Consider the following 24,856-nt stretch of genomic DNA (forward strand, 5'->3'; position numbering starts at 1 on the left):
CAGTTCTGGGGAACAACATATGACATCCGGCCAACGTGAAGTCGCATTGATCACATGACACAGGACCATTTCATTTAAAACGACTCTTGACTCTAGTTCTGCGCGTGTGTGTGGCAGCAGCAGCATGTGTCTGTACCATGTACTGTTATTTGGAAGTGAGGAAATAACGCGGGGCTATGCAAATACATGAGACCGCAAAAATAAAGGCTTGGCCGAAACACTCTGTTCTGGGGCAGGGGCCAGTGTTTAAAACGTTTAATCTACATCAGAATGATCCGGATTCCTTTTTTGCGATTCGGGATTTGGCAGATTTTTAGTAGTATAGGGGAAATCAGACAGCTCGATCTGATCGTAGATAACAAAAAAAATCGGGATCAATCTGATCCAGATTAAACGTGTTAAATTGCTGGGCCCAGAAGATAAAAGAGGAGAGCTCCGCGCCCTCAAGTCTAATGACAGAGTTGGTTTACAACCCTCAATCACCGGGTGTACTAGTGTTTTCCGTATGCACACAGATCCCTCCTCATTCCAATCCTAACAGGCTACCACTATATACCTCTATATTGATCATCAGTATCTACTATAGATTAGTGCCACCACGTAGAAACTAGCCTAAGATCAGCGTCTAGACACTGTAAGGACGGGGGATGCGAGTGTTTTTTCCCCCTAGTCTCGAGACTAAGGTTTAACAGGATGCGGTGGCTGGGCTGAGAGACGCCTGTCGTCGCCCTCTAATTTTTACACCTCAGTGCAGGGGGGGAGAACCGGGTAAACGAAAACAAGTCTAGCCTGCTGCACTGAAGAAACGAGAGCATTGTTTTCCTCTCGAGCCTTCAAGCATGGCTCTGGTACTTGGAGTGTTGGTAGCTTTTTTTGTTGACTCTCTCGCGTCATCCGACTCTCCTCAGTTCGCACCCGCCAGTTTCAATCCGTCTTCGGTTCGCTCGGTGTGTAAACTCATTCCCAACACAATGTCTCTGTGCCATGGTGTCGGTTACCGGGAGATGCGGCTGCCCAACCTGCTTGGGCACGACTCGTTGAAGGAAGCACAGCAGCAGTCCGCCGCATGGCTGCCGCTAGTTTCCAAACTCTGCCACAGGGACACCAGGAAGTTTCTCTGCTCGCTCTTCGCGCCGGTGTGCCTGCCAGAGCTATCCGGGCCGGTGAGCCCGTGCCGCGGAATGTGCGAAGCTGTGAGGGATGGGTGCGTGCCCGTGATGAGTGCTTTCGGGTTCCCGTGGCCCGACATGTTTAACTGCAGCATGTTCCCGCGCGGGACCCACCTCTGCATCCCCGCCACCGGGGAACTGGGGCGCGCGAGAGAGGGAGAGGACGATGGGCACGAAGAGGCATCGAAAGGTTAGTCCTCTCTTTTTTGTTATAGCTTTATCATCAGCTTCATCATTCAGCAATGTTCATCATCTTCTGAAGTTTGATCTATGACGCACAACATGTTCACATGAATGCCAACTATTCGGCCGACTTTGGGCTGTCCATCAATGGGGGGTTTTCGGTACACATTAAACGTGTGATTAATGTGGGATTGTCTGATGGGTCTCAACAGTCTTAGACATTTTCAGGCTATATATAACACCACATAAACGACCTCCATCTCTCTCTCTCTCTCTCTCTCTCTCTCTCTCTCTCTCTCTCTCTCTCTCTCTCTCTCTCTCTCTTTATCATGTCCAATCAGGAACAGTGATCTGTGATGCATGCAGTTTGGCTGCTGAGGGGAAAACAGACATCCAGAACAACTACTGCAAGAGTCCATATGGTGAGAGAACAGACATGTTATTTCAGGGTTTTTCATGTGTGGCCTGCATTTTACTCTTGAAAGTCCTTCTGCTCTTGTTCACTCCCCTTCAAATCTGTGAAGACTCCTCAGTTTCTACAAAGGTGCTCTCATGTCCATTCTCATGTAACCCATTAAGCATTTCTTTAGTGTGTTTAAGTAGATATTTGTTCCTGTTTCTCATTTTCCAGCCTTCAAGCTGCGCCTGGGCAGTGTGTCAACGGTGGAAGGGGACCGCAGGGTGGTCCCTCTAGGTCGTAGTCGCATCCTGAGGTGGGGGGGTGGGGGAGCAGAGAGGGCAGAGGGGGTCGGTGGGGCAATGGCCCATAGCGCCCTCTGGCTGTTGGAGGGAGGTACGTGCACTTGCCCTGACCTGGAGGAGGTTAGGGGAGAGATGGGGGAGCGTGGGGAGGGGGAGGGAGGTAAGGAGGGGAAGGGGTCTCTAGGGGGGTGGTACCTGGGTCTAGCTCACACTCAGGAGGGTCGACTGGTTCTGTCTAGGCTGGTGAGATGGATACAGGATGACAGAGAGCTCAAGAAGTTCATCAGGAGCCTCCTCAAGCAGCCCTGCTGATGTAAACAAATGGGGACACAATGAGAAATGGAACCTGGCCCACAAAAAAACCTGTGTATGTGGGATTATTTGTTGATTGACAGAACATGCATTGGTCCTGAGCGGGAGAAACAGAATTAATAGAACCTGAGCATAACACACATGATAAGAAGAACAGTGTTTTGTGAACCACAGATTCAAATCTGTTATTCTGTAGCAGGACATTGGGCATGAACTTTAACTTGCATGAACTTTAACTAAGAAATGTGTATGCATTTTTTATTCTAAATGATATATTTTTATGCTTATTAGATACAAAAAGAAAATAATGTTTTGTCAAGTGTGATAAAGTACGAAGGCATGACCACTGCAGTCATACAGTTTCTTGAGCAATAAAGGTATTATTGTATTTTATAGTGTCGGTGACTGCTGCGTAATAATGTGTCATAAATCAAGCCATTAATGCCAGTCTTCGTGCTTTTATGGATCTTTCTCTTGTGTTTGTTGGACTGCCAATCAATCAATTTTATTTGCATAACACATGCACATACTAGCACATACACAAATGCAATACAGCATGCTTTACAGGAAGAATACATCAAAACAGAGAGAAAAAAATAATACAGTTTAAGTATTACAACCATGGGAGTTCAAATCGTAAAAACGAAGATCAAGAGAGAACTGTAGAGGGAGAAGAGAAACCTAACTCTACACATGCCACACCTGGCATTGTTAACATGATCCACACACAGTCTGTCTGCACCTCTCTCTCTCGCTCCCCGTCACCCACTCTTTCTCTGTTTGTCTATATATCTCCCCCTTTGTCTTCACATCTCTGATTTTCTTCTGGCTTTTAAAACTTCCCCCATCCCATCAAAGATATATATCACTAATGGCGGGTTTCCTCCTCATATTAAGTAGGATAGTGGGAAGGTACAGTATAGGTTTGTTAAAACCATGCCTGTCTTCTGTGAATAAGCAGGAGCTGCAGGTAATGGATGAATAATTGATGTGCCCAGCTCACTTACCCTCCCCCCACAGACACACACCTACACCTGCCCTAGCTCATTTATCACTCTCGTCAGTGCTACTTACTCCGCCAAACTTCTCTGCAGTGTCTGCCTTTGCCAACACTTGTCTCAGAGCAGGTAAGTCATGTTTTACTCTGAAAAGCCTGCGTTTCTCTTTGTGTTCTAGGTAGTGCTGTAGTGCAGTGTAGCGTCCAAGAGTAGTTCTGTGAGCCAGTGAGTGACTGAGTCTCCTGTTACATTTAGCGTTTCTTTTGGTATGTTGTTGCTTTGTTTGATGTGTTAGTTTGTGAACTGTGTGTGTGTGTGTGTGTGTGTGTGTGATTGTGTACGTATATGTTTATCAGTATGTATTCACCTTTGTGTGTTTGTCAGCAACAGCAGTAGGATGGTGTCTCCTGCTATCGCGCTAGCATTCCTCCCTCTCCTGGTGACGTTGCTTATCCGGTATCGCTACTACTTTGTGCTGTTCTACCGGGCAGTGCTGGTGAGAGTTTGGCACGACTGTATGACTGGGCTGAGCCGGGAGGAAAGGGCCTTTCAGTACGTTCTGACCAATGCCACGCCTGGTGACCCCGACAGCATCCTGGACACTTTTGACATCTGGTGCAGCAAGGTCGAGTTCATCAGCAATATTGGCCCAAAGAAAGGTGAGCACACTTGACTACAATACTTTACCTGGCCACGCACTGCTCTTACTGAGCACACCTGTTTCACCGTAAAATACCTACTCACCTAAAAAAATTATGATAATTTGATTACTCTGTTTCAGTCCACCAAGAAAGAAAAACATTTAAGGTAAAACCACACAGGTAAGACCAGAAGATGAGCAAACTGTCTCTTCTTTGTTTGTGTGTGTATAGGTAAGATCCTGGACCGTCTGCTGACTGAGCAGTGCCCTCTGACAGTGTTGGAGCTTGGTGCCCATTGTGGGTACAGTACGGTCCGCATCGCCCGGGCGCTACCACTCGGTGCCAGGCTCTACAGCTTAGAGATGGATCAGAGAAATGCAGCTGTCGCTGAGAAAATCATACGCCTGGCAGGCTTCGACGATGACACGGTGAGAGAGCACATACAAACACACACACACACACACACCCCACTCTCTACAAATGGTATATGTGGCCTGTTTCCAGTGGAGCTGAATGTGTGTGTGTGTGTGTGTGTGTGTGTGTGTGTGTGTGTGTGTGTGTGTGTGTGTATTTTTGTCCTGCAGGTGGAGTTAATCGTGAGCCCATCTGATGAGGTGATCCCACGGTTGCGATCAGATTACGGTCTGGAGCGTTTGGACTTTGTGTTCATGGACCACTGGAAGAAGTGCTACCTACCTGACCTGCAGGTGACCATGACAAGACCCTAAACCCCTATGACCTCATCCTTTAGCCCGTGTGAACTAATAACCTTTAACCCCTGTGTGTCCTATAGATGCTGGAGGGGTCTGGTCTATTGGGGAAGGGTTCGATGGTCCTGGCTGACAACGTGCTATTCCCCGGAGCTCCCAACTTTCTGAGGCATGTACGCAGGAGTGGGTTGTACGAGTGGAGGATCCACAGAGCTACTTTAGAGTATAGCAAGGGTATCAGGGATGGCATGGCAGAACTGGTGTATCAGGGAGTGAAGTAAACAGACACAAGAAAGATACATAAACTATATGCACACACATATGGGCTAGAATGCAGCTAGGATATCTGGGGCAGTGTGGCAGTTAGTGTATGAAGGGGTAGTCACATATACAGTATATATGTACTGTGAAGAAAGTGTGTCTGTCGCTACCCTGCTGCTGATGCAGTCTGCTCATTGCCCCATGGTGGTCAAATATCATACAGCATCCCACACCTGGGTTTTTAATATGAAATACATCATATAAAGTTTCTGTAAAATGAATAAATCCATGGACAAAAAACATTTTCTGTACTCATTCTCTTTATTTACATAAGACACTTGATCATATAAATGAGTATGAAGAATAGCCTTATACAAACACAACTGAGCATATATTTGTTTTACAGTTCAATAAAATGTAATTACAGCACAGGGTTCTGCTAAACCCAAATAGGAGTATTTCTGCATGTTTCCAGAAATGTTCTTCACTTGGACAAAGAGTTGCACTCAAACACATCCACTCATACAGAGTGGATTGCCAAAGCATGGTGCATCAGCTGAGCTTTGAGCACACTCAGCTATTTAGCTGACCATTTTAGACGTGACACATGCCTGGAGGCGGGGGAAGTACAAACCCAGACACCACAACAAGCACACCAGAGAGAGAGGGGACTAAGATGTCCTTGAGTATGGTGGGTGGTGTGGTAGAGGGGGGATATGTAGTCTAAACACTGTGATATTTTTGTGATCTGTCGGAGGACAAGACTGGGAGGGTGGGAGTTGGGCTCTCTACCTCCAAATGTTGAAACAATGTATCTCAAGTGTATAACATTTAATAGTTTACAGTTGTCACACACACTGCTACTGTAAACACACTGACTGAGTGAACACACACACACACACACACACACACACACACACACACACACACACACACACACACACACACACACACACACACACACACAGTACTTTCCCAATGCTGTTGCCTTTCACATCTTGCCATGTGGCTTCCTAAGGCATGTGGCTGTGTGAGAATGCAGGTGAGTATAACATCAGCAGATAGTTCACAAGCCTAGAGACTGTGATTCCCAGGCCAAATAGATGAGCACCATCCAGCAGCAGAGTGTCTCTAAGAGTACCAGGAAGATGGATCAATTGCTCTGGTCTAAATCAACCACTGGTCCTGGTCTTGGTCTGCTCCCTCCATATCCACCTGAGAGAGGAAGAAAGAAAGAAAGAGAGAGTGGTGAGAGTGTGAGGGATGAGTGAGTTTTAAATAGTTGTACGATGTTACTTCTTTTTTTTTGGTTCCACAATTCAATACAAAAGGGTGCAAAAACCCATGATGAATCGCTCAATTGGTGGTGAGAGACACATCTGCGAATACTATGAATACAGTAATTGCTAACTAAACAGCAGATGTTATCCTTTCAAGGTTGTGTTCCACTCCATTAAAAACATTGGGGGACTATTGAGCTTCGGAGTTTAAGACAGAGCAGTTTTGCACATTAATGATCTATTCTCACTGATGGCCTTTCAATCCTGTACCCTGCAACGCTTGCACAGGTGTGAACTCTTACCTCGTTAATCTCTCCGTCATCAGGTGACTCATTGTAATCATTCATCTCGTCCATGTCCTGCATGTCCTCTTCATCCTCAGAATCTTCCTCACTATCCTCCTCATCCTCATCATCCTCTTCCTCCTCCTCGTCAAACGTCTGCGACAAACACATAAAGAAAGCACAAAAACACACACACACACACACACACGTGAGCAAGAACCCCAGGATAGAAAAGGTCAAAGTAAGTTTAAATAATCATATGTTGAAGGCTCAAATACCTCAAAGATTGGCTTCCCAATGGGCATCAGGTTGTTGTCCTTCTCAGCAATGCTCTGTAACTGAGAGAGGAAACACACAAAACCTATAGGCCTTATTATATGGTCAGGAACTTTTATTGACCATGTGAACTGATCATCTCTCTGCCACTATAACTCATTGCACCACATAATCATCATAGATTTTGTTTTTAACAAGAAGGAGAAAAAGCTAAAGCAGGGGTTGAATCTTTCAGTCACAGGTATTGGAATTGTTACAAACATTCAATTCAACACAACACAACACAACACAGAGAGACTAAATAACACCAGGTGCTAGGGAAAGGGAAAAGGGGGGACTAGGACCTGTGGCTTCTAAGGTCGAATTCCATTGCAAGTCTATATATTTTAGATAACCTGCTAGTGTGAAACATAATTTCTTTGTAACATCGAATAAAGTACCCTCTCCAAAAGACCTTCAGATGTCTTTATTTCATGTTATTGCAAACCTGAAAACTATTGTGTTGCTGCGGAAGAAATTATACAACTATCTAACCCAGGTCAAGAAAAGCAAGTCTGAAACATTTGGCAGAGACTGTAGTGCAATGACATACAGGGAGGCTATACTCATGATAAGAACGTACTGGTCATGCTAAGACAACAGCAGTGGGTGACCTGTAGTGTGGTCTCGTGGAGCTTGTTTATATCTACCCAGGTCTGGTGCTGTTGCTCCTGTTGGTGTAGCTCGGTTTCGTCCACGCACGGGCGGTCCAGGTTAAACCACAGAGACTCCGTCATCCGAGGAAAAAGCGACGGGAACAGCGTGGACATCTCTATCTGACTGGCGCGCGCACACACACACACACACACACACACACACACACACACACACACACACACACACACACACACACACACACACACACACACACACACACACAGATAAATGTCCGACTTTTCATAGGTGGTCAGGCTAGTATCAACTATTAGATGTACCAGAGCGGTACTAAATAAGATAAATTGCTAGATAGCTAGCTAGCCACATCAATTCAGCTAACGTTATTTAGCATAATAAATAAAACGATCATACTAAAATATAACACATACAGTTAACGTCCGCTTGTTTCATTGTAACTGTTATATCAACGTGTTCATCGCATTGTATTCTTACCTGTAATGTGACTGGAGCTATTTACTGAATATAAAAAACATTTGAAACTGACTCCCAAACCGGAAACCAGTGTTCACTCATAAATGTTCCCCTTTCTCCACATGTCCTTGTCAGACGCGTTCTGTTTTGTCTGAGAGACAGGTAGCAGACTAAAACAAATAGGGGTTGATCTCGTTTATCTACACAGTGGCATTGAAGATACATCTAAATAGAACAAGTGGCACCACAGTAGCCAAGTACAATTGAAATGTTGGTTTGATAAGGTAAGCGAAACAGATATTGCTATTTTTTGTCAAAGCTTGCCATCAATCCCACAGACACAGGACACACTCATGAAAACTCTCTGAAATGTTCTCAGTTGTACTGATGGATGGAATAGTGATAATGTCAGCAGAGGGACATTCTGGGCATTGGCCTAACTGCCCTACAGAATCACACGAGATAATGGGATGGTTTCCCAGAGATTAACCCTAATCCTAGACTAAATTGCACTTGTAAACTGGACTAACTGAAATTGCATTTCTCTGACATGGTTCAAAATAGTCTCAGTCTTTCTTTCCGTAGTATCAATTTAAAAAGTCTGATTTCCAGAAGGAAGATTAGAGCTAAATTAGACCTACTGTAGCCAGAAGCAGGTTTAATTTCAGATTACTGCAGTAAATGAATGGCAATTAGCCATGAACACCAGAGAGCATCCATTTTAGTCCAGGATTAAGAGGCTTCATTATTCTGCCTACTCCTGACTTAATTTAAGATCTACTTGTGAGACTGCCCCACACGTGACAGGTTCTTCCAGTGCTCTCCATTTGTGTTCCTTCCCATGTATTTGAAGCAATCTCACATATATCTGATTAACCCTTACTTATTTTAGTCAGGGACTCCATAGTCCAAAACTAATTAGAAGTTAAGTGCTTTTTCAGAAATCACATAGTTTACTCTGGATTTATTTAAGTAGAATTAGGCCTAGTCCTAATTCTAAATTAAACTCTCTGGGAAACCGCCCCAACGTGTTGTTAAAGGTTCATTACCCCCTGAGTCTCTACTAAACTAATGCATTTGCACATTTGATAATTTACAGTAAAGAGCAGATCATGTGAGGCTGGGTCACAGCATTCATGTTATTGACACTACAGGTATGCAACAGGGAGACCTTGGCCTCTGAGTCAGCTGCCATAAAACCAGTGAGAAGTTGCACAAAAACTCGCAAATAAATCACATAAGTAAGGTGATTCTCAGCAAACTTATATCACACAAACCATCACTGCACCCTCTTTCAGAGCAGAAAACTAGGAACCTCTTTTAGCATTTGCCTATAATAAAAGGAGACTTCTAGGTTATATTGAGTTTTCTCTGCCAAATCATTTTGCCATTTCACACATTAAATCACCATGTTCTCATAAACTATGTGGTATGAAATCTTACAGGGACGAGACCTTGAGATAAAATAAAGCCTCCCTCATAGTGAGACAAAGCACACTATGACACGCACACACACACACACACACACACACACACACACACACACACACACACACACACACACACACACAAGACAGACTTTGCTCTGTTGAGAGTGTACTAGGTGAGGGTCAGTCACTTAAATGCTCAAGGACAGAGGGACGGAGTATTTCATTCTGAGACACACACACACACACTTACCATTTGTTACATATAAAGCCGGGGTGTAAAAGCTGCTTTTTGTTCCTGCAAAGAATTTCAGATCACTGTGAGATAATTTAAACTATTTCATTCTTCTTTCACAATTTGTTGTCTCAAGATACTTTACAAGGTAATGTGATTCTGCGACCGATCTAATTTTTTACCACAAATATGGTTTATACCTAATAATGTAAGCCATTTAGTAGGCTCTTTAACCCAAAGCGACTTGGGTGTGCTTGTTGACTAGAGCATGTGTGGTGATTGATAACTGTGTGGCCTTTTGTTTTATTCAATGTGTCTCTATTATCTTAAGGGCGGTTTCCCGGACAGTTTAATTTAAATCAGGATTAGGCCTAATTGTACTTAAATTGATCTAGAGTAAAAAATGTGATTTCTGAAACAGCGCTTAACTTCTGATTACTTAGCTCTGGACTATGGAGTCCCAGAAAATAAGTAAGGATTAATCAGTTGTTCTGTGTGAGGTCAAAAACATGAGACGGAACACAAATTGTTAGACAGAACACAATTATTTGTCATGGAGAGCACTGGAAAAACCTGTCACATGACACATTGGGGCTGTCTCACATGTAAATCTTAAATTAAGTCAGGAAATTAAAATCAAACGTTAAAAATGGTTAGTTAATTTAAAATAAAGAAACTTCTAAGATAACTGTACTGTACAAACACTCTGCACTCTGAAATATCTGCATGCTTCTGAAACAGAAGCTTAGTCTTGGAGTAGATTGTATGTCTAAAATGCTTGCCCTCTGAGGTGTTCATGGGTCATTTACCAACAATGCCATTAACTAACTGCACTAATCTGAAATTAAACCTACCTCTGGCTACAGTAGGCTTAATGTAAGTCTTCACTTAGCTCTAATCTTCTAATCTTAAGACTTTTTAAATCGACACTAGGGAAAGTCTGAGACTATTTTAAAACATACAATTTCAGTTTAAAAGTGCAATTTAGCCTAGGAATAGGCTCAATTTGTGTCTCGGAAACCACCCTTAATGTGCAGTTAATCAGTGTGTGTGTGTGTTTTCTTCACCTTACTGTAAAACCATAGGAGGTGCAGTTGATAGAGAGAGTGAGTGGTTATAATCTGTGTTCCAATAGAGCCATGTGGTGTGTGTTGGCCTTGCTGCTAGCCCTGGCCAGTGGGACAATGTCTCTGAACAAGGTCAACATGTGCATGGACGCCAAACACCACAAGTCTGAGCCAGGACCTGAGGGACAACTCTACCAGCAGGTAGCATACTCTCACCAATACAGCAGAATGGGTTTGCCTGTGTGTGTCTGTGTATTTTCTCTCTGTCTCCTCTTCTTTATGTATTCTGCTCCCTGGAAAGATAATTGTGTGTTTTTACACCAGTGAGGAGGCAAATGTAGAAAACGCCTACCCCAGTATGTCTCTCTATCCATCTTTCTATCAATCTCTCCCTAGTGTGCTCCATGGCATGACAATGCGTGTTGTACAGCTAACACCAGTGAGGAGGCCCATGCTGATAACTCCTACCTGTACAACTTTAACTGGAACCACTGTGGCATCATGACTCCCGAATGTAAGAAACACTTCATCCAGGACACTTGCTTCTATGAGTGTTCACCTCATCTGGGGCTCTGGATACAGAAGGTACTGTGTGTGTGTGTGTGTGTGTGTGTGTGTGTGTGTGTGTGTGTGTGTGTGTGTGTGTGTGTGTGTGTGTGTGTGTATGCGTGCGTGTTCTTATCACTAGACAGAAGTGCAAGCATGGATGATTTATATCAGTCTATATCACTTAAGCTAATGACGTTGTTTGTTTCGGGTTTTTGGAGTTCTGCCTAGATTGAAATGTTCCCTTTTGCCTCACTTGTTGCCGTGGTGTGTGTGCGTGTGTTTGTGCGTGTGCGCATGTGTTTAGGTGGATCAGTCATGGCGCAATGAACGGATCTTAAACGTGCCTCTGTGTCAGGAAGACTGCCATAGCTGGTGGACAGACTGCAAGAATGACTTGACATGCAAACAGGACTGGCACTATGGCTGGGACTGGACAACTGGTAGGCACACACACACACACACACACACACACACACAAGTAGTGGAGATGATGAGGTAGTCCTGCCTGAGACATAAACTCAAGTGAAACAACCTTCAGACCTTGAGGATATCCTTGGTATGGTAGATGCTTGAGTCTTCCACGTGACCGATCCAACACACACACAAATGAAACACAGAGCTCTCTCACCATCTGTGTTTATTTTGATTGTACTGTATGATGGTTTACCTCTTCTTACCAGGTACTGTATGAGCAGACAGACCTGACCCCTTTCTCCCTCCTATCTCTCCTTCTGTCGTCCTCTTTCTCAGGTCGTAACATCTGTCCCAAGGATTCTCAATGTCGTAAGTGGACTGATGTGTTCCCTACAGCCAAGTCTATGTGTGAGGGCATCTGGTCTCAGTCCTACCACTACACCACACTCTCTAATACTTCAGGACGCTGCATGCAGCTGTGGTTTACCGGATCAAACCCCAACAAAAAGGTGGCGGAATATTACAACAGCAGCCCATGGCCACGCTTTGCCCCAGCAACACTCCTCTTCCTGGTGATGATGTCATGGTGCTTCTCTGAATAAAATAACAAAATATGAAATAATTCAATGTATCATGACTGTGTTCATGCATGCACCTATGCATGCGCAGACTCCTATCACTTACTCCTTTTCTTTACCTGAATCTCTTAATTCGGCCAGGGAAAAAGTTTGGAACTCTCTGTCCCTTTCCTCACCCTATTCCTCCTCCTTACTCCCTTCTTCCTACTCCCTCCTCTCTTCACTCCCCTCCCTCTATCGCCTTACCCACCCAAGGCCAGCCACTCAGTCTTGCCAGCCGAATTTAACTCTCTCTTTTTGTCTCAGAGGGATATTGTGGGTAAGAAAGATACTTCAGAAAAAAAATAGCAAAAGAGCATCACATGACTAGACTGAGGGAGGTTAGTCTGCTCCAGTGCTCAGTAATGATGGGGTTCTATTCCCCTGTGTGTGTGTGTGTGTGTGTGTGTGTGTGTGTGTGTGTGTGTGTGTGTGTGTGTGTGTGTGGCACATCTGTTTTTTTCTGTTCCAAATCGGCCTTTGGTAAAACTCTGACATTGCCTTATGCAGCTACTGTAACCGAGTTCATCAGGTGTGTACTCAGGAAATGGCCACTAGTTCACAGGGAACCACACATCCACCCTGTGTGTTGTGCGTCTATACCGTATGTACACACATGCACGCGTTGCACATATGCACACACGCACGCACACACACATACTCTGTGATTATGACATAGCCAGGAATAGCAGTGAGATGGTTGTGGTCCCTGTGACTATTAATACCCAGCTTCTCTCTGAGGTTACACACACACACACACACACACACACCTTTTACTATTGTCCATTCCTTTGAACTAATGTTAGGCTGCACTTGGGTTTAGAAAATGAAGGCTCAAGGATCAGGAACAATTTTCATAAGTGAAAACGACGTCATTTGGAACTCTGAAACATAGTTGATCTTACGACAGATGGCGTCAGACCTACGCGACACTCGAAGCCTCGACCGACCGAACTTGTAAGGACGTGAAACTCATTTGAAGATCTGAAGATTAGAAAGTATGCGAGATAAAAAAAATAGAAAATAAAAAAATAAATTATAAATTATTATAAATATTATAATTATAAATAACATATATATATATTTTTTTTTTTATTTCAGAGATTCATGCGCTCTACCATTGTTTTCTATAGGATTGCGACTTATGTTACAAAACCGTGAAAACTCGATATACATCGTTAGTTACTGCTGTTTGAATTCCCTTTGAGAATAATGTATATGCACTGTTAAATTTGCACAGCTGCGGGTAAAGCACCGGTTTCGTTTCAGCTCAGTTGAAATCCTCAGCTGGCTGATTTACTGAACAATATATACTAGTTTCTAGGTCGCTGCACCTTCAACCAGCAAAAGTAATTTGCTCGTTATAAGGTCAAGTAACAAAGATTCGCTGGAGGAAAACATGAAAATAATGTACAGATTTATTGGTTCATGTTACGAGTAGTCTACACATTGTAACCAAGGTAAAACAGCACATTTAGCCGGGCTACTTTTGATCTATCCCAAGACCGTTCGCGAGATATGAGACAGATAGCGCGACTCCGTCTTCAGTTGTCTGACGTGAGGTGCGACCCAAAACATTTCACTACCACTTACCACTCGCCCAACCCCGGAAATATCTGAAGGATACTTATAAGAAGTATATTTTTGGCTAGCTATCTGTAATAGCATTTTATATTCTTTTCACCACATCTGGGGCCCTCTCTATTTTTTTTTTTTTTTAGAAGAGTGGAGGAGAACATGACTGAGGAGTAGTGCTGAGAATTGGGACATCCTTCCCACTGTGGCGTCATGTTGCGATGACAATTACTGACGGCTGCAAACAAATCACGGAGCTTTCAATCGAGCCATGGCAGCATTTAGAAATAAAAATGTTATTCATATGAATAAAATTTGTTCAAATGCAATGATTGTCAGCATTCTTCAAAATCTAAGTGAAATTTGTAAATTGGGTAGGCGTATGCTGGAATAAACATTCTCTAGTACTGATGATCATTGATCGCATCTGGCATCTGACCTATGACCATTAGGCATCATATTGACGAGCGAATATTTTCAGAAAAACGGCAGCTGAATTTGATCTTTGAAGTAAGAAACTAGAATTTAATTTTGTGCACTGGTATAAAGGGAACTTTTAAGTTGTTTAGATATCTGGTGGGGATGGCTACCATGTCACACTGGAATGAAATGTGCGCTGAAAGATCAATTACTGCTTCCTCCGCCGAAGTCGACTTCGGAAGGTATCTGAAGTGGACTTTAACTTCTCCTACACTATTGGGACATCCTTCAAAATGGCGACACGAAAATCGAGTTCCGGGTCAAGAGGCGAAAGTGGTAGTGGTAGTGGAAAAGGACGTTTTTTCGACTAATGGGACCCACCCAATGAGTTTGCAGCATTATTATGTCAATGTTCGAGCGCTACCCGCTTGTTTTAGTGTCTCCAGTGACGTCCCACTTACCCACCGTAGTGTGTGCCTAATCTGCCCTCGGTGGACTACCTCGATATAACCATGTTTTACAGTAACCAAAGAGGATAATGCAAAACATATCCCCTATTTGCTGTAACTGATGTTCATTGGGGTGTGAGAGCTGCAGGTGGGAAGTTTGGAAGCTCGACTCTTTCACTTGATAGGAGAGGAAACACTTACATGAAGAACAACATGCAGTTCATTTAGAATATTGTTTGACTTTGATCTAGTGTGAGGTACTCTCAGATAAACAGAGGTGTTATCCAACGTTGACAGATTGGGGAAACTATTTCTGTTTGAAATCTGGATTTTGAGTAGCCTAGTTTTCAGATCAACTCTGTTGCCTGCTCGCTGGTAGTACCCAGCTCCCCCTCTCTCCGTGCAGCTCTCCCTCCCAGAATTTACATACGCTGATTTCCGTGGGAAGCGCGAGCAGGCAGCAGAGCTTCCATGGCAGACTTTCAGGAACTGAGAAAAGCACATAAACGACAAACCAAAAAGTTTTAACATTGACGTTTTCAGAATTTAACACCTCGGAATCCCACTCGTCCGGCTCAAACTCACGAATTCACCGTTTGGCTTAATTGTTTGACGCGCTATACCGAGTTTACCGTGTTTGTGGGGCTGGTGCGATGGCCGGTGGTGGTGGGGTGTCGCCGTTGGCGATCGCGCCTCCGTTGTGGTATCACCGGGATCTAAGCCGTGCGGCGGCCGAGGAGCTACTGGCCCGCGCGGGGAGGGACGGGAGTTTCCTGGTCCGGGACAGCGAAAGCGTGAACGGGGCTTACGCTTTGTGTGTGCTGTGAGTATAGCTTTCGCGATTCCCTATGGCTCTGATAGTTTGACATCGCTAAAGTGTTTCTCATATTTCTTATTCTTGACTGAGTAATGGCTTCATACTCCTTTACTATAGTGCAAACTAAGATCACATTAGTTTTTGCAAGCTAAATGTATTTGCAAGTAGCACGAATTGCTCAGATATGGGAAATTGGGTTGTGTGCGGTGTTGTTTTTCTTTGAAAGCAGAAAATATCTCGTATATACATTATCTAGTTTAGATAGATAGGTACTATATTGATCTCCGAGGGGAAATTAAGGGGAGATTAGTTTCGGTGTCTGATCAGAATAGTCGCCCACAGTGCTATTTTCAACTGCACATTGACATTGATTCATTATAGCCCCCAGTCATAGTTGTTTGTTGTGAATCACAAGAGAGACTGAGAGGATATCTTTGAGGCTCCAATGTAAACTCAGTCTGTCAATGTGTCATAGTTTGGGGTTTTTATAGGGCTGTAGTAGGCTTGAATAGACCGGTAACATAATTGCAATTTGGCCTAGGCCTGTGAGAGTGTGTCCCGTTCCCGTGCCAGCGCCTGCTGCAGCCTGGGCTATAAAGTCGAACTTCTGTGAGTGAATCGCTTAAGTCACGTGACGTATGACCTCCACATCATCATACTCTGCAGTCTACTATCTGACAGAGACAGTTTTTTACCACTGTTTTAACTGTGGCGAATATGATGCAGGAAAAATCTGTAGGCCTTTGCAGTGTGACACAGTCGCTACACAGTACTGAAGATTGTATGTGTGTGATGTAGGTCTATTGGCCTAGACAGATTCCTGTTAACCACATCCTCCATCAATCATCAAAAATCATCAATGATCTCCCAAGGTTTGATTGGTGTAGAAACTTTGCTCATAACATATCCAATCACATGGGATCACACTAAGGTAGCTCAAAGAAGAGAAGGAGGAAGGGTGTGTTGTAAAAGTGTTGGAGCAGATCCTCAGCTGTCCCCCCTGACCTCAAAGGGGTTGGGGGTCTGAGGGGATGGCAGTTCCCTCTGTACAGCTACTGCTTATGTAGTCTCTTTCAACAGACTCAGGGCGCTCCGTCAGCTGTACACTCCAGAGTTGGCCAAATCAGCTTGTTCAATAGCTATTAAGCAGTCAGAAGTGGGTGGGCTGTTCATGTTTAAAATGAAATTACTTGCTACAAGTTGTAGCACCAATCAGATATCACCAGCGAGCACATCCTGTTTTGAAATTAAAAACTTAAAACTAGCCGGCATACCTCTAGAGTGACTGACACAAGGAGACATGTCAGACACCTTCATTGCTAACTTCTAGCTAACTAGCTAGCTTCCATAAACAACTCTAGGACACAAATGAAAAACAACAGCATGGAGTGGGAGTAGGGGTGAAGGAGGAGCTTCCTCATGCTCAGAATTTTGTCCACAGTGTTTTAAATCAGAACCAACCAAATTATAATTTTGGGTCTCACTTGTGGAATGCCGATATAAGTATAACAGGTGTTGTGTCGGAGATAAAGCGGCTGTGAGAAAAGGCTACTTGCTCATGGGGTGAGAGAATGATGTATTGTCTTAGTGTGCACCTCTAGGTTGAACCATTGCCTCTGTACAGATACGAAAAGCAGCACAAAGTGTCTTTAAGACAACACCAGTGACTGGCAAATAGTTCTAACATCTTGGTGTTGAACTGACAGATGCAGGGCTGTGGATTTGAGTCTGCTTCTGGCTACCGACTGAATTCATTGCAATTTTCCACACTACTCCGAAGAAGACAGAACATCTCTCTCTGGTGCCTGTCATGTTATCACCTCACATAGTAACCCAGGCCTCTAACTCAAATGGCATTCTGTCTCGTTTTCTCACTCACACTTGTGTACGCGCGCGCACACACACACACACACACACACACACACACTTCCCCATTTTATAATGTGACAGATGAGAGAGAAGTGTGTTTAAGAAGAGTTTCCACTGACATCTGAAAATAGGGTGAGCTTAGGAAAAGCTTTTGGTTTACATATCTAAACAGAGACACGGATCATAGGAGGGACACTGGGGGAGCTGTGTGTCCATGTGAGAGAGAGAGAGAAAGTGTGTGTGGTGTTATGCCTAGTTATTTTCTAATTCCCTCCATTGGAACACTAGCATAGCAGGTTTAAACACGTATGTAGTGTGTGTGTGTGTGTGTGTGTGTGTGCACTGAGATAGCGGGATAATGCTAAACGTAACTCACCAGAAACACGTGACAGTGTCATCTATGGGGCTGTATATAGACAGTTATATACAGTAGGTGGGTGTTTTGCCCCATCTGGTCCTTGCCTTTGTGTGAGAGGAGAGTGTGTTGTGTACCCATAACATAGCAATGTGTTTACACCTCTCACATTCACTCACTGGCATTTGTCTATTGGACCTCTCCTGATCCATAGCTCCTCCCCCCCCCCCCCCCCTCCTCTCTCTCTCTCATCGTTAAGTGTTGTTGCTTGAACAATGGTATTTACCCTACAAAGAGGTTAAACAGCATCCAACTACCTTCAGAGCAGGAAGAGGGCTCTGATGAACTCCTCTGCTGTTACACGCACACACAGACTGAATGGTTCTGTGTGTTCAGAGGCCATAGTGTTGAGGTGTGTGTGTCATGGCTGTGATAGACACACTGTAGGCTATGACTATGCCTCAGAATAATAACCATTGAACTTGTCACCACTATTGCTAGCCAAAACCAAACTCATTAGGTGATGTATAGTCTCAAAAATCGATAGCTGTACCTAAATTGACAATTTAGTCATCATTATAAGCCTAAAATAACTAAGTAAAAGAAGGCAAACATACCGGAAACAAATTGCCAGCCGCTTGGCTGTGCTGATAGGCTCCCTCCAATTAGTTAATTCCCCTGTGATGCTCATACTGGCTCCGGTCAAGGCGAAAAAAGAATTTTTGGGAATTTTTTATCAACTTCCGTTGATAAACCACCAAAAACTTGACATACCAGCTCAACATGTGGTGGAAGTTTAGGTTTTACCACTCTGTACTTCAGCTCTTCGGAGGTGAGATTCAAGAAATAAAGTCCAGAGTAGCCACAATATCTGAGTCCGGTATTTATTGCTTGCAAACAAGACAGGAGCCTAACAGCAGCCCGGTGTAAATCCGGGGGTCTGTCTAGCGCAAGTCTGAAGAGGCGATTATCAGGGTTGTCTTTTATACAGATGAAACATAATGGTAGGCGCCGCCAAGGCTATCACCAGCAAGCTTGTGCTCACCTGAGAGGGGGCGGGAGACAAGAACAATGGGGAGACTTTCTTACTGAGTAATCGGCGCTTTCTTACTGATCAATCAGCGTTCAACATTTCACACTTATCCACCTTCCTGTCGGCAAGATGGGTCTGTTCCTTTGTTCTCGCTCTCCCCCACTACTCCCTCCAAAACCACAGCTATCCATATTGTAATCATCCACCGTTTCTCAAAACAATGGCTATAGAACTTTAGAGGTGTGGCAAGAGAAAATGTAATAACAGTATTTACACAAGTTGTATCAGTCATATGAAAGTGTATATCCTTCAAACTGTTCTGTCAATGTATTTTCCATAACAAACATCACAGTTAATTTAGTGGATTCTAGTGGTTATAACTATGTTCTTCCCCCTTCCCTCTCCTCCCTCTGCCTCCCATCTTCTGCCTTGCATCTCTCCCCACCCTCAACCTCTCTCTCCCCTCTTACTCCCTGACCTCTCCAACTGGTCTTAGAGAATTACTTGCTGTACAGGCTTCAGTTCTAGGCCACCACTAATAAAATCAGATTCAACTAATCAACGTCTTATCCAGTCTTTGACAAGTTGAATCAGTAGACCTTCTCTCGTTCCAGTTCATGTTGGGCAGCAGGTCAGCAGCAGACTAGCCTCTTTTCACAAGCAATGTATCTCAGACACAACGCCTGTTATCCTTGTATTGGCATTTTAAGGTGGTGACCCAAATAAAAGACGCAATGTGATTGGATCTTTCTCAAAACACGGAGGACGAAATTCTATTGACTCTGAGAAAGCTCCTCCCCCACCCCCACGCTGTTGTTTTTCATTTCCGTCCTAGGGTTGTTTACGGAAGCTAGCTATTTAGTTAGAAGTTAGCAATGGAGTGTCCAACAGTCTAAAAACAAAAAGCTTGTTTGAAGTTTTACATGAGTAAAGCGGGTGTGCATGTTTGTGATGTCTGATGGGTGCTACGACCGGTCAGTCATTTCATTATGAACACCAACAGCCAATCCATTTCTCAGTAATCATTAAAAAAGCTATGTTTGATAGACTCTAGAGTGTGGAGTGTGCGGAGCGCTCTGTGGCTGTCAGAGAGAGAGAAAGAGAAAAAAAATCCTGGTCTGGATATAAGCACTAAGCATCTGCCTGTTGAGGAGGGGATAGAACAGGACACACACACACACACACACCTATGAGTGACACTAGGATGTTTTGCATAGACAATAAGGCAGCACAAACACACACATACACAACACTGCCGCAAACTTTGACTCACAAATTCCAGAATATCCCAGTCGAGATCAAAGCCCAAAGAGCAGAGATACACCAATGATCTTTTTATTTATGGAATTTATGTACATATTGTTTTTCTCCATTTAGAAATGACAACACTTTTTATACATAGTCCCCCTATTTCAGAGCACCAAAAGTAATGGGATAGATTGATATAATGTCCAAATTAAGTACTTGTGTGCTTATTTGCATGCAATAACTGCCTGAAGTCTGCAACCCATTGACCCCACCAGACGCTGGGTGTCGTCTCTGGTGATGCTCTGCCAGGCCTGTACTGCAGCCATCTTCAATTGTTGTTGTTTTTAAGTTTTTTTGCCTAAAATCTTATCATCAGGAAATGAAATGCATATTCAATTGGACTTAAATCTGAAGATTGACTTTTTGGCACTGAAAAACTCCCTAGTTGCTGTTTTGGGTCATTGTCTTACTGTACAATGAAGCGCCATCCAATTAATTTGATGGAATTCGCTTGTGCTTGAGCAGACGAGATGTTTCTGTACACTTCAGAATACATTCTGCTGCTACCATCAGCAGTTAGATCATCAATTAAGACAAGTTAGCCAGCATTGTCTCTGTCTTGTATCTCGCAAACAGTCATGGGATAGATCGAAAGTAGCCCGGCTAAAAGGTGCTGTCATATCTTTACTTGATTACAATGTGTAGACTACTCGTAATTGAAACAATAAATTTGTCAATTATTTTCATGTTTTTCTCCATTGAATTTCTTTGTTACATGACCTTACAACTAGCAAAGAACTTTGGTGGTTGAAGGTGTAGCTGTCATTTAATTTGGAAATATACATAAAAACTAGCATAGATTGTTCAGTAAGCCAGCAAGCTGAGCAACTCACATTTCACATGAAACAAACCTGTGCTTCACCTGCAGCTGTGCAAGCTTAACAGTGCATATACATTATTCTAAAAGTGACTTCAAACAACAGCAATTAGCTATCTATATTGAACATACTATATTGAACTGTTTTGTAACATAAGTAGCAGTCCCATAGAAAGCAATGGGAGGGCGCCTGTATCTCTCAAATTCTATTTTAAAATCTATTTTATTACAAATGCTTTCTAATCTTCAGATCTGAATATTGGTCCCACGTCCTACAAGGAGTGTCTCGTAGGAATTATACCACCTATCGCAAGGCAATGGTTAGCTACAGGCAGCTATATATGGCCAATCTATAATACCCCCTCCACTATGTTTCACAGATGAGGTGGTATGCTGTAAATCTTGAGATCCCTTTTTCTCCAAACCTTCCACTTGCAATCACTCTAGTACATAGTCATATTAATCTTATCTGTCCACATTTTTGGCCTCTGCATGCTTTTTAGGTGCTTTTTTTTGCAAACTTTAACCCATCCTTTTGAGAATAACTAGTGGTTTGCACCTGGCTATGAAGCCTCTGTAGTTCGGTTGGTCATTTACATTTATGGCATTTAGCAGACGCCTTTATCCAAAGCGACTTACAATAAATACATTTGTTTAAGTAAGTGAATCATCTATCCATCAGTCATCATAAGATAAAGTAATCAATGCTCAGACCAGGGGCCATTGGCAGTCACAATGCTAGTCACAATGAATTTCTTTTATTTATTTATTTTATTAACAGGAGAGAAACTTGTAGTGGGGGTGAAGAGGTCTTTAGGAGGGACCGTTAAGATGTAGCCTGAAGAGATGGGTCTTCAATCTACAGCGGAAGATTGGTAATGACTCTGCAGTCATGACAGCAGTGGGAAGCTCATTCCACCAGTGGGGCGTCAGGACAGTGAAAAGCTGTGACCGAGTAGTGCGGCTGCTGCATCCACGTAGAGGCGGCGGTGCCAGGCGGCCAGCCGAGGTGGAAGAGCGGAGTGATCGGGCAGGGATTTGGGGGCTGACCATTGATTGCAAGTAGGGAGGGGCTGTTCCCTTTGCCGCCCGGTAGGCGAACACCAGGATCTTGGATCTGATGCGAGCTGCTACCGGGAGCCAGTGAAGGGTGCAGAGGAGGGGAGTGACATGGGAGAATTTGGAGAGATTGAACACCAGACGGGCGACAGCATTCTGGATGAGCTGCAGAGGCCTGATGGTGGAGGCGGGGAGACCGGCCAAGACTGCGTTGCAGTAGTCAAGGCAAGAGATCACAAGTGTTTGGACTAAAAGTTGTGCTGCTTCTCTGGTGAGGAATGGACTTATCCTTCTGATGTTGTAGAGGAAGAATCTACAGAGGAGAGGGAGGAAGCTCGAGCAGAGTGGAGGGCCTCCGTGACAGCAAGGAGAGCAGTCTCAGTAGAGTGCCCAGCCTTAAAGCTGGATTTGTGAGGGTCAAGGAGGTTATTCTGAAGGAGGTAGTTAGACAGTTGCTTAGAGACAGCACATTCTAGGGTTTTAGATAATAGATAAGAAGGAGAGATGGGATAATGGTCTGTAGTTATGGACAGCAGACGGGTCAAGAGTTGGTTTCCTGAGAAGAGGCTTGACTCTGGCTGTCTTGAAGGCAGCTGGGACAGATCATGAACCTTCTTTTCAAAGTAGGTGACAAAGTCATCCGCAGACAGGGAGGAGGGAGAAGGTGGGTTGAGGAGTGAGGAAAATGTGGAGAACAGTTTCCTTGGGTCAGAGGCAGAGAATTGAATTTTGGGATGGTAGTAAGAAGTTTTAGCAGCTGATGCAGATGAGGTGTAGTTGAGGAGGAGAGAGAGATAAGGGTCTAGGTCATCACGGAGGCCAGTTTTTCTCCATTTCCTCTCAGCTGCCCGGAGCCCTATTCTACAAGCTTGCAGGGTTTCAGACAGCCAGGGAGTGCGTGGAGAGGATCGTGCTGGCCTTGAGGTCTGTGGACAGAGAGTCAAAGGGTGAGGAAAGAGAAGACAGCAGGGTGGAGGAGGCTGTAGCAGTGGATAGAAGGGAGAAGGATTCAACAGAGGGTATGGCAGATAAGACAGAGGAAGAGAGAGCGGTGAGTGAGAGGGTGCACAGGTTGCGATGAGAGGATACAGTGTGGGTAGAGACTGAATGGGAGGGGGAGGATTTGAGAGGAAGAGAAAAGGATACAAAATGATCAGAAACCGGAAGAGGGGTAACAGTAAATTTGGAGGTATGGGTGGATCTGGTGAAGACAAGGTCAAGCTGATTGCCCGCCTTATGAGTCGGAGGAGAGTGGGACAGGGTAAGGCCAAAGGAGGAGAGAAGGTCAAGTGCTCCAGACGAGTGAAGCTTCTCCGACTGGATGTTGAAGTCACCCAGTAGTGTGAGCGGTGTGCCATCCTCAGGGAAGAAGCTCATCTAAGAAGTGGCCAAGCTGACCTGGTGGACGATAGATAACAACAATGTGAAGTTTGACTGGGGAGATGACAGAAACAGCATGGAATTCGAAGGTGGATATGGACAGGTGTGACAGGGGAAGGACATTATGTGACCACTTAGGCGAGATGAGGAGTCCTGTTCCTCCTCCTCGACCAGAGAGTCTAGTGATGTTTTCTGCAGATGGTAGTCTTTGATATATTCACGCCTACCTCCTGGAGAATGTTCCTGATATATGTGACAGTTATTTTTAATTATGGTGAGCATTCTTTGGTCATCTACTCTAGAAGTCTTCCTTGGCCTACAATTGCGATTGAGGAGCTCACCAGTGCTTTGTTTTCTTTTTAATTATGTTCCAAAATGTTGATTTGGTAAGCCTATGGTTTTGGCTATATTTCAGATTTGTTTCAGATTTTTCAGTTTAATAATGGCTTCCTTGAGTTTCATTGATTGACCTATTTGGTCCTCATGTTGACATATCAATAGCAGACTCCAAAGGCAAACGCAATGCCAGAATCAATACTAGACATTCACAGCTCTCTTATGCCACAAATTATGTGACGGAACACACCTGACTTACCAGAAACACCTGACAACTGTCAAGCCAATTGTCCCATTGCTTTTGGGGACTATGTATAAAAATTTCTTATTCTTATGACTGTTGTTATGGTGAAACCAATCATTTTAAATATGTACCCTAAAATAAAAGCTACTTTTTTCTACTTTAATCTCATATTAGTTGTCTCATTTCAAAATCAAACATTTGGAGTATAGAGCCAAAAGAAGTCCTATTACTTATGCAGGGCACTGTAGATCAATAAGACAGTCAGAGATGGGCTTCAGCATCATGTGTGTGTGATTGTGTATGTTCCTGTAGGAAAATGTTAGTTGAGTTTGACTGACAACAACAGGTGAAACTCCCTTCAAATCCCCTTATGCCCCCCCCCCCCCCCCCCAACATACTCACACTTTGCAGTATACAATTCCTGTGGTATCCATGAAATGACTAACTGTCTCTCTCTCCCTCTCTCCTTTTTCTCTCTCTCCTCTCTCTCTCTCTCTCTCTCTCTCTCTCTCTCTCTCTCTCTTTTCTCTTTCTCCCTCTAGGTTCCAGAAGCATGTCCACACCTATAGAATCCTCCCTGATGATGAGGGATTCCTGGCTGTCCAGGTACAGGCTTTGTTATAGAACTTACTCACATACATGCAAATAATCCATTGTGGTAGTACCTGCTTGTAACATGTAAAAAGGATGCTCAAAGTTCAACATTTACAAGTTTATTATTCTAGGATAAAGCATGACGTTTCAACCGTCAAAGGCCTCCAAGTGCTTGTAAGGCATTGCTTGACTGTGTGAGCGTCTTTGTCTGTCTGTATACATATGTATGATCAGCTGGTTATGTTACTAGTGGCTATATGTGTGTGTTTCAGTAGCAGCTGGCAGGAACTGGTGTTGTTTGGGCTCCATAAAACACACACACACACACACACACACACACACACACA

At 43.8% G+C, this 24,856-nt stretch overlaps 5 protein-coding genes across 8 annotated transcripts in view; 4 read left to right on the plus strand and 1 right to left on the minus strand.

Annotated features, from left to right (window-relative positions):
- The first annotated feature begins 598 nt into the window (after positions 1 to 598).
- On the plus strand, positions 599 to 2,784 carry sfrp2l (secreted frizzled-related protein 2 like). Of its 2 annotated transcripts, none has more exons than XM_083695749.1 (3): positions 599 to 1,359; positions 1,694 to 1,774; positions 1,984 to 2,784. In XM_083695749.1, the coding sequence occupies exons 1-3, from the start codon at positions 840 to 842 to the stop codon at positions 2,364 to 2,366; spliced, it is 984 nt and encodes a 327-aa protein (XP_083551875.1). In that variant the 5' UTR covers positions 599 to 839; the 3' UTR covers positions 2,367 to 2,784. The 2 variants fall into 2 exon arrangements, with proteins under 2 accessions (XP_083551875.1, XP_083551876.1); XM_083695750.1 differs by having other exon boundaries at positions 1,700 to 1,774.
- Positions 2,785 to 3,761: 977 nt separating this feature from the next.
- tomt (transmembrane O-methyltransferase) lies at positions 3,762 to 5,200 on the plus strand (the record flags this gene model as incomplete). Its single annotated transcript, XM_083695203.1, has 4 exons — positions 3,762 to 4,023; positions 4,237 to 4,433; positions 4,590 to 4,712; positions 4,799 to 5,200. 4 exons carry the CDS (start codon positions 3,762 to 3,764, stop codon positions 4,994 to 4,996), a joined length of 780 nt encoding a protein of 259 aa, XP_083551329.1. The 3' UTR covers positions 4,997 to 5,200.
- Positions 5,201 to 5,285: 85 nt separating this feature from the next.
- On the minus strand, positions 5,286 to 8,028 carry anapc15 (anaphase promoting complex subunit 15). 3 transcript variants are annotated; one of them, XM_083694818.1, is made up of 5 exons: positions 7,966 to 8,028; positions 7,506 to 7,627; positions 6,819 to 6,878; positions 6,559 to 6,696; positions 5,286 to 6,191 (listed from the first exon to the last, which is right to left on the minus strand). In XM_083694818.1, exons 2-5 carry the CDS (start codon positions 7,623 to 7,625, stop codon positions 6,144 to 6,146), a joined length of 366 nt encoding a protein of 121 aa, XP_083550944.1. In that variant the 5' UTR covers positions 7,626 to 7,627; positions 7,966 to 8,028; the 3' UTR covers positions 5,286 to 6,143. The 3 variants fall into 3 exon arrangements, with proteins under 3 accessions (XP_083550944.1, XP_083550945.1, XP_083550946.1); XM_083694819.1 differs by having other exon boundaries at positions 7,506 to 7,635; positions 7,966 to 8,017; XM_083694820.1 differs by having other exon boundaries at positions 7,506 to 7,631; positions 7,966 to 8,002.
- A 79-nt stretch (positions 8,029 to 8,107) lies between these two features.
- Positions 8,108 to 12,238, plus strand: folr (folate receptor; the record flags this gene model as incomplete). The annotated part of the gene is made up of 5 exons (XM_083694650.1): positions 8,108 to 8,228; positions 10,742 to 10,874; positions 11,070 to 11,258; positions 11,527 to 11,662; positions 11,973 to 12,238. The coding sequence occupies exons 2-5, from the start codon at positions 10,746 to 10,748 to the stop codon at positions 12,236 to 12,238; spliced, it is 720 nt and encodes a 239-aa protein (XP_083550776.1). The 5' UTR covers positions 8,108 to 8,228; positions 10,742 to 10,745.
- A 2,831-nt stretch (positions 12,239 to 15,069) lies between these two features.
- Positions 15,070 to 24,856, plus strand: part of inppl1a (inositol polyphosphate phosphatase-like 1a) — a 32,927-nt gene continuing 23,140 nt past the window's right edge. Inside the window, exons 1-2 of the mRNA XM_083695068.1 lie at positions 15,070 to 15,520; positions 24,458 to 24,521. Of these exons, the coding sequence (XP_083551194.1) occupies positions 15,351 to 15,520; positions 24,458 to 24,521 (234 nt within the window). The 5' untranslated portion in view covers positions 15,070 to 15,350. The remainder of the gene's footprint in view (positions 15,521 to 24,457; positions 24,522 to 24,856) is intronic.

The sequence above is a fragment of the Argentina silus genome, assembly GCF_951799395.1.
Source record: "Argentina silus genome assembly, chromosome: X".
Taxonomy (NCBI): Eukaryota; Metazoa; Chordata; class Actinopteri; order Argentiniformes; family Argentinidae; genus Argentina; species Argentina silus.

Excerpts from the sequence above, each read along its gene's own strand:
- sfrp2l (XM_083695749.1), top strand. The coding sequence starts at position 840 with ATGGCTCTGGTACTTGGAGTGTTGGTAGCTTTTTTTGTTGACTCTCTC. Across the intron at positions 1,360-1,693 it reads GCACGAAGAGGCATCGAAAG|GAACAGTGATCTGTGATGCA; the intron begins GTTAGTCCTCTC and ends ATGTCCAATCAG. Across the intron at positions 1,775-1,983 it reads CTACTGCAAGAGTCCATATG|CCTTCAAGCTGCGCCTGGGC; the intron begins GTGAGAGAACAG and ends CTCATTTTCCAG.
- anapc15 (XM_083694818.1), bottom strand. The coding sequence starts at position 7,625 with ATGTCCACGCTGTTCCCGTCGCTTTTTCCTCGGATGACGGAGTCTCTG. Across the intron at positions 6,697-6,818 it reads TTGGGAAGCCAATCTTTGAG|ACGTTTGACGAGGAGGAGGA; the intron begins GTATTTGAGCCT and ends TGTTTGTCGCAG. Across the intron at positions 6,192-6,558 it reads ATGACGGAGAGATTAACGAG|GTGGATATGGAGGGAGCAGA; the intron begins GTAAGAGTTCAC and ends TTCCTCTCTCAG.